This window comes from Emys orbicularis, chromosome 6 (assembly GCF_028017835.1).
Source record: "Emys orbicularis isolate rEmyOrb1 chromosome 6, rEmyOrb1.hap1, whole genome shotgun sequence".
In the NCBI taxonomy this organism is placed as follows: Eukaryota; Metazoa; Chordata; order Testudines; family Emydidae; genus Emys; species Emys orbicularis.
In genome coordinates, this window is record NC_088688.1 from 13,657,681 (window position 1) to 13,666,476 (window position 8,796).

The following is an 8,796-nucleotide window of genomic DNA, read 5'->3' on the forward strand; positions in this document are numbered from 1 at the left end:
CTTGTACAAAAAAATTATTTTATCTTGAGTCAATGACAGAAGAAGAGGTGATAAACTAAAAGTAAACTGTTCTAAAAACAATAATATAACTACCAGGTTTCTCCGGTCTTCTTTTCTTCCCCACTTTAAAAATAAGCTAAAAGAATTTGGGTCACACTCTAGCAAATGGGAAAAGCTAAACAGAAGTTTGGCTTCTCTAAAAAGGTACACAAGAATCAGTCTTCTTGAATTCAAACTTACTACATAACACCAGGCCTGATCCTGCAGTCTTAGTCTAGACAAGCTCTATACTGAATTAGGAATTTTGCCTGAGTAAGTACTGCAGTGTTTCACTTTGAATAAGAGTATTTAAAAAAACAACCACCCAGATGTAACATAACTGAGTTTGAAGTTTGTTGCTGTTGTGTGGTTTTGTTTTGTTTTAAACTAAACTGCATTTGAAAAAAGGTTGCAGTATTTTCCTCCAATATTATCCAAAACACTTTAGAATACAAACACTGCGACAGATCACCACTGCAGACATACTACTTACTACACATATATTTAGCAAATACTTTAAGAGATCCTTGACAAAACAATGAGAAATACTAGTGAGCACTTCACTTGCTAATCTAAATTTTAACACTCAGTTACACGGTTTCCTGGCCTTAGGTACAAACAGTTCTGATTTTGCATAGCTATTGCACATATTTTCAAAACACTTTGTTTGCCATTAGCTTAAATGTCATTGGTTTGAGAAAATATATACCATGGGTGAAATCCTGGTTATGACAAACTCTTCCTGTCTTCAACAGAGCAAGGATTTCACCCACCATCATCCACTAAAAAATAAAAAATATCTGTTCCCAAAATTGTAACACATCTTAATAGCCAAATTAGTGTCTATTTAATAATACTGTGTTAATAACTATAAAACTGAAAACTCAACAACTTATTTTTTAAATAAAAATAAACCGAAGTGTACTAGAAGGAAATTCATCCCTGTGTGACAAGACATTTGTTAAAAGGGTGCAGTTTTCTAATCAGTACAATATGTTACAACACACTGTAACAGTTGGCGCTATTAACCATCAGCAGTAAAACTTTTTGCAGTCCAATGTATTTACAGCACTGTTGCATTGATCACGTTATCTTGTGTAATGAAACTGCAAGTGAACATTAAGAAATAAGATAAATAGAAATTGTGTTTTTATTATTTTAAATTGAATGTCAAGTTTGACAGCTAAGCCATGTTGGATCCAATAAACTCATAGTGGTGGTGGTGGTGGACGGCCTCTCCGCTTCAGATGTTCAAAAACTAATTTTCAACAGATGGTCTTCAACCAAATAGAAAGAGCAACACAATTGTAATCGAGTTCACTGCTATTAATGGCACTGTGGGGGGGAAAAAACAAAAACAGAAAATGAAGGACATTCTCTTTTTACACTGGACAGAGACAGAATGGCATATGATCATTGAGCCTGGAAAACACCCATTATTGCTTTTTTCAAATTTAATTTGGTTATGCAAATTGAGAGTTTGTGAAATGTTCCAGGGCCAACAACCCAAGATACAAAGAACAAAATACGAAACAGAAATACAAGCTGTATTTAAGGTATGCTGCCTAACAGCCATCAGATGATAGCCTCTAGCAACTATCAACATGGACTGGACATGTATCAGTAAACTAGAAGTGAAGGAGTCCTGTATTTTCATTAACATTCTCCTGAGCCATCCAGCCCCACTTACATGTAAGACTACTAGGAATTATTGTGATTTCACTCACCACTCACACTTTGTATGTGAATCAACTGAATTATGATGCTTTAAGTAAGAATTGAGAGTCAGGTCAGTGATGAATTGCTAATTCTCACTGCTACTATTCTGGAATATCAAGATTCCTGTGTGACCATGCAGAACACAATCTCGGTGGATGCTGGCCTACAAAAAATTTCCAGGTCTTTTGTGGTCTAGTGATATAGGCTACTTTCTATTTGGAGGAGTAAGTATCCCCTTACTAGCCCAGAATTCTACAAATGCCCTCTTTCTAGGAACTAGCTGATGTCATCTTGTTGCCATATATGTTGTTTAGACAAAACTCATGACACTAACAGCCAGGCAGCTTCTTTTCCCAATGACTGAAATGTCATTGAAAGAGCTGAAGTCAGTCACACAGCCCTTTTTGTTGCCTATTGACCCCCTGACTCCCAAAGCCCCATTTCCAAAGCAGATCTGAGAAAGGTGAGAAGAGAATTGGAGGGGGGGGGGGGAGAAGGAGGAAATGAAGAGTCCAACTCATGGTGGGGACAGCTCTTGCAGTCGGTGAGTAACTGGGGCTCCTCCTACCACACCCCTTTTTTAAGGTAATTTTATACAGGGGATGGAGATACAATAATTCCAGCTATCACAATGAAGGGTGGCTGGATGGTCACAGTTTATGAAGTATGGAAGGTAAAAAAATTACATAAGCTCTCCTTTCCCTGAGACAGTTGCACAGCTTTCCATCGCAGAGCTGTTGGGTTTTTTGAGTTTTGGGGCATGGGGGGGGGGGGGGGGGATTGCTTTTATGATAGGCTGAGCACTCATATGGATAGGATGGCCTGCTGCAGAACCAACATTACAAGTCTGTGTGGCTTGGAAGGCAGTGGGTATTTTCTGCTGTATCAAGCCTTGGGTGCCGCACATGGCCATTAATCATGTGACCTGCAGCTTCCCTCTTAAGAGTCAATCAGAAGGATGATCCATGCATTTTTCATCAAGTAGCTTAGGGAGAGGATCGGAGAGACCGGGTTGAAAATAATGAGTAAAAATGATAGCCAGGGGGTGAGGTCTGATGGAACAGGGGTCAAATGAAGTCTGTATTAAGGACGCAAGAGTCCTCATTCAGGTGCCTGGGCCTGGTTCATTAAAAACACACAGTAAGTACCTAACTAAACTGTTCTTTTCATCTTACCTCTCATGACTGTTCGTACAGATCGAATAAGGTTCATTAGCTGTGCTTTAATTCCTGGTTCTTCTCCGAATCCGCCAATACCTTGGTCTGTTCCCCAGCCAACTGTATAACACAAAGGTGGTTAAACTGTATTGAAAAAAAATCACACACTTATGTTATTAGCAATATTAGAAAGTGATCTATCTTGAAAAAAAGATTACTTTCAGCAACTAGTAAAGTCCTAACATTATGATGAAATCAGATTTCAGACCAGTAAGCCTTACTTCAAGACCAGGTAAATCTGTTGAAATGATGAGTGGAAAGAGAATTATAAAACATCTAAATGAACATAATAGTAGAGGAAAAGTGTGCCTATTTAACCTACGTCAATTCACAGAGCGTGTCAGAAGTTGATAAAGGAAAACTGATTGACAATGTATTTGGACTTCAAAAAAACCCTTTGACAAACCTCACAAGAGGCTATTGAGGAAACTGAGTAATCATGGGGTGAGCGATGAAGTCCCATCAAGGACTCAACTGGCTAGGAGATAGAAAACAAAGAGGAGGAATAATTGTATCCCAAGGTTCCACAGTAGGACTAGTATTTTATAATACATTTATTAATGAACTGGAGAAAAGGGTGAAGAGCGAGACAGCCACATTTTCAGAGGACAAGGCTAAATTACTCAGGACTACAAATGTCCATGAGGGACTCAACAGAGTTAGACAAATGCATAGCACAATGACAGATTAAATTAAGTGTTGACAAATGCAAGGCAGTGCCCATTGGAAGGAATAATTTGAACTGCTCTTATAGCTGGATTCTAAATGAACTAGCCACTCAGGAAAAAGTTGTGTATCATTGGGGATAGCATAATAAAAAACCCTGCTCAACATGCAGTAGTATTTAAAAAACAAACAAGGTGTTACAACATATAAAGAATGCAACAGAAAAAAATACTGAAACTATAATACTACTATTATATAAATAAATGGTATACCCTGACCTGGAATCAGTCACTCACAAAGAAAAAAGATACAGCAGAAACAGAGAGGGTTTAGAGACTTAAATGGTTAAATGACTGAGGTATGAAATACTTCCATATGAACAAAGTTTGAAAAGAATGGGTCTCTTTAGTTTGGAGAGGAGACAAATAAAAGGAAAACACAAAACAATCAGTTGCAAAAAGAAAGTAAACTGGTTGTTCAGATTTACCATTTCATGCAATACAAAAACAAGGGGTGAATGAATAAAATTAACAGGCAACAAATTTAAAACTTATAAAAGGATTTAAAAATACACATCACAACCATTGGAACCCATTGCCACAAGAAATCCTTGAGGCCAAGGTCTTAGCAAGAGTGATTCATTTATTTTTAAGGATTATACAGCTATATAGATGAGAAGAGCCACAGTTAAATTATAAAGGACAGGACTTTTTTCTTACTAAGGAATCCCCTTATGCTTCAGGATCTAAACCAAACACTGATGGGGGTTTGGAAGAAACTTTCCCTTTTGGGGCTGGTTATTACAGAATTATCCACAAGAGGCTTCCTTTATAAGAAGGATCACAAATCTGGTCTGTTCACTGTCACAGTCAGGATACTGGACTAGACAGACAACTGGTCTGATCCAGTCTGGAAATTGCTATGCCTGGCTTCTTCTCTTTGAGCAAGGACCTACTCAGAATGCTTGTTCCATGATCCCAGCAGAGCACAAAGTGGCCCCAACCGATTGTGTCCCCTGCATGAATCCACTGGGGAAGAGCAGAGAAGGGAAGCCACCAGCATTCCTACCAATAATCCCAGTTTGGCCCGTCACAGGGAAATGCTATACCCAACAAATTCCTGGAGTCTATTTATTTTATGAGATATATGGCAAACGTTTGTCAAGGGTGTTCACAGCTTGGGATGGATGCTCTTTTGTCTAGTACAGTACAAATCTAAGTTGCAATTTAGAGACTTGGGTTTTACAGAGAGGCAAAGGAGAGAAAGAGGCAGAGAAATGGAGGAGAAATCTGGGAGCAAGATACTGGGAACAAAAATAAAAATAAACACAAAATTGCAAAAATAAATATAAAAGAAGAGAGACAAGACAAAACAGAGAAACCAGACAAGAGGGAGGGAGAGAGAATGGACAAAAACAATGCTATCAAGCATACTGAGGGCCAGGTGCATCTCCAACACACCAAGGTTGGGAACTACTAACAATGGGTTCTTCCTAATGGTTACATACTTTTATTATACCAAATACATGATAAGAAACACATGCTTGGATACATGAACAGTTTGAAAGTACAAAGGCTACATTTCATATTATTTACAGAACCTGTAATGCTGCCCACTGCCAGATAATTACAAGGGATTATATCAATCCCACAAATCCCCTGTACAGAGAACTCCCACAGATTTCAATAGGAATTCCACCTATAGCAGGAATGGAGGCTCTGGCCTTTGGATTGGGTGAGAAACTGGAAGATCTGATAAACTAAGTTTACTGTACACAACATTCCAGCACCTCAGGAATCTCAGAATTTATCTAAGAGAAATATACCATTTAATTTCAGATCATTTCTGGAGTCAAACAAAACTATCTAGTTTGCTGGATACTTCAATATTACTGACCATTTAATAGAAGAAACCAATTCATAATCATACATGGCTAAAAGACTCGTGTACACATTCCACTCTCCATCACTCAGAGAAGAGCATGATGAGAGGCAATCACATGACCAAATGCAAAGTAGTAATATATCTGACGTTGCTTAGATTCATGATGCCTCCCAGACCTTTTATATCAATTCCCTTTAATAGCTATAAAAGGTATCATGATGTTTTTATTGCTTGCATGCCTTAACTTTGAATAACTTGAAGCTTTCACAATGCAGGATGTCAAAATATTTATCAGGAATATTTTGTTCAACAAGAGAGACTGAGTATTGGGGAGCGTGAGGGCATAACATCCCTTAACAAGACAACAGTCTTGGTTTCCATTTGTACAACAGGTTTCCTTAACATGATTTATAGTTAAGGCTTATTTTTTTTATAACACTTGTTTATATGTAATTTAGCATTCAGTGTAGACAAGGTCTGCTGTGTTTACAATTGTGTTAGCTGGTCAGGCATACCATCTGACAACTTTAAACACAACAGGCCGTGTTTACATCATGGCCCCATCTAGAGTAGGCCAACAGATCCTGTTTAAAAACCTATTATTCCTTCTCTAAGGTTGACCATGACCAGTTAGCATTTTTAAAGGTGTTAAACCCTTGTACACTAATGATTCAGCGCATGATAGCGAACATGCTTTTTAAATGTGACCTATTTTCTTAATCTAGACACGTGTCAAGAGCTAGATCCAGTCTGACACAGCACTAGTTAACACACACTATAACGCATTATACATAAAGCTACAATTTTGTCATGGATATTTTTAGTAAAAGCCATGGACAGGTCACGAGCAATAAATAAAAATTCACGGAAGCCATGACCTGTCCCTGACTTTTACTAAAAACATCCTTGACAAAATGGGGAGGGAGGAGGATCCAGCATCCTGCCCCAGTGGCTGGGAGCTGCGCCCCCCCCCCCCAGTGGCTGAGCAGCTGGAGGGGGATCCCCCCCACCACCTGCCAGGGCCGAGCAGCTGGAGGGGGATCCCCCTGCCGCAGCTGAACAGCTGGTGGGGTCCCCCCACCGCAACTGAGCAGCTCCGGGTCCCTCTGCCGCTGGCAGGTGGGAGCTGGGGGGATCCTCCACCATCTGCGGGGCTGGGAGCTGCAGGGGCCCCGCCACCCCAGCTGGGTAACTCCAGCGTCCCTCAGCCACCTGTGGCGGCTGGAAAGTTCTGGGTCCCCCTGCTGCTGGGGAGTTGGGGGAATCGGGTGCTGGGGAGGGACCTCCCGCCACCCATGGCGTCTGAAGAGTTCCAGGTCCAACCGCCACCCATGGTGGCTGGGAGCTCCAGGGTGTCCCTGCCACCCTGGGTAGCTTGGGGGGCCCCAGTGGCAGCGGCAGGTCAGTTGCAGGGTCCCCCCACCTCCGCCCCTGGTGGCTGGGCTGCTTCGGGAGGGTCCCCCACTGCCGGCAGTGGCTGGGCTGGTGCCATGCCCCAATATCACAGAGGTCCCTGCAAGTCGCGGATGCCATGACTTCTGCAACCTCCGTGACATCATCGTAGCCTTAATTACACAATTCAGTTATATTAGTCCAATAAAAGATATCACCTCACTCACCCTCTCTCTCTAATATGCGGGGGCTGGCAGCGCTACAGCTCCCCTGCACGTTATAACACACAACAGCATTTCCCGGCAGGGACATGCCCTCAGGTGAGCCCCGGTGCGGTGCGGTGCCCGCCCCCGAAGCGTGCCAACGCCTTCCCGGCCCGCCTGGCGAACGGGGGGGCGAACACCGGCAGTAGCACCCGGGCAAAGGGAACCGCCGGCTCCGGTGGGACCTGTCCTGCCATCTCACCCCGCTTAAAGAACCGCCAGGGAAGGCCCGGCCGGGAGCTCGGCACGGCGCTGGCGTTAAGGGCGGAAGGGACCGGAGATGCCCTAGCGCCCGCTGGGGGAGGAAACGATCCCCGGCCTCCCGTGCAGCACAGGCCTGGGCAGAGTCCCCAGGGGCGAGCAAGGGTGGCGCCCGCCAGCCCCGGGGGGAGGCAGCGACCCCTCTCGGCCCCACACGGGCAGCGGGGGGCGGCTCTGACCCCACGCCCCGACGGGCGAGGGGGGGGAGTTCTCTGCGAGCCGGGGTGCGGAGCCCCTCACCGTTGCGGAGGAAGCGCTCCTCGTGCAGCACGGCGATGGCGTTGACGAAAAGCAGCGCGGCCTGCAGCAGCGAGTACAGGGTGAAGGCCATGGCCGCCGCCACCCGCCCGCCGCGGCCTCCGCGCGCGCTCAGCCCGCCGCCGGGGCGGGGCCGGGACGTGGCAGGGCTGGGCGGGGAGCGCGCCGCGCGCGGGGGGCGGAGCGGGGCCGGGAGCCTTGGGCAGGCCCGCCCCGGGCTGAGGGGAGGGTGTCGCTGGGCGTCTGGCTCGGGTTGGTTCCACGCCCGGGGGCAGGAGAAGCCCGCGTTGCTCAGGGGAAAGGCCCCGCTATGCTTGAGGAGGGACAAACCGAGCCTGGCTCCGGCTCAAAGGCTCCCTCATGGCAGGGAGGCAGCGATTTGCCACGTCTCTGTCAGAGGGTGACCAGATGTCCTGGTTTTATAGGGACAGTCCTGATATTTGGGGCTTTGTCTTATCTAGGTGCCAATTACCCCCCAACCCCCTGTCCCGATTTTTCACACTTGCTATCTGGCCACCCTAGTCCAGGGGTTCTCAAACTGGGGGTCAGGACCCCCTCAGGGGGTCGCGAGGTTATTACATGGGGGAGTCACGAGCTGTCAGCCCAAACCCCGCTTTGCCTCCACCATTTATAATGGTGTTAAATATATAAAAAAGTGTTTTTAATTCATAAGGGGGGGTCGCACTCAGAGGCTTCCTATGTGAAAGGGGTCACCAGTAAAAAAAGTTTGAGAGCCACTGCCCTAGTCTGTCAGGGAGGCTTTTCCTCTCCAGTGTGGTGTCCCGGCTTGGGTCGGTCGGTCTGTCTCCCCACACTATGACACCACCGAAGCCCGTGGGGTGCCCTGGTGTAACCCATTGCAATGGGAATGCTCCGATACCCCGTAAGCACTTTGGCAAGGGCGGGGGGGTTGCAAAGCACCATTCATGCCCGCAGACCCCTTTTAGGTGGGACGGTCCCTGTTTCCCAGCAAATCCCATTCTTCCCCTATTAAAAGCTCTCTTGTTAGTCTAATGTTTCAGTAGAATGAAAAGGTGCAGCCCTCCTACTTTTCTTCCCAAGTGTCCATAGAGATTTTCATCAGTGTCGGTGACTGT

The 8,796-nt window shown here is 45.2% G+C and overlaps 1 protein-coding gene across 1 annotated transcript; it reads right to left on the bottom strand.

The window, feature by feature from the left end:
- Positions 1-522: 522 nt before the first annotated feature.
- Positions 523-7,809, bottom strand: IER3IP1 (immediate early response 3 interacting protein 1). The gene is made up of 3 exons (XM_065406038.1): positions 7,682-7,809; positions 2,934-3,035; positions 523-1,374 (listed from the first exon to the last, which is right to left on the bottom strand). The coding sequence occupies exons 1-3, from the start codon at positions 7,770-7,772 to the stop codon at positions 1,319-1,321; spliced, it is 249 nt and encodes an 82-aa protein (XP_065262110.1). The 5' UTR covers positions 7,773-7,809; the 3' UTR covers positions 523-1,318.
- Between the last annotated feature and the right edge of the window lie 987 nt (positions 7,810-8,796).

Excerpts from the sequence above, each read along its gene's own strand:
- IER3IP1 (XM_065406038.1), bottom strand. The coding sequence starts at position 7,772 with ATGGCCTTCACCCTGTACTCGCTGCTGCAGGCCGCGCTGCTTTTCGTC. Across the intron at positions 3,036-7,681 it reads GGAGCGCTTCCTCCGCAACG|TTGGCTGGGGAACAGACCAA; the intron begins GTGAGGGGCTCC and ends TGTGTTATACAG. Across the intron at positions 1,375-2,933 it reads TGTACGAACAGTCATGAGAG|TGCCATTAATAGCAGTGAAC; the intron begins GTAAGATGAAAA and ends TCCCCCCCACAG.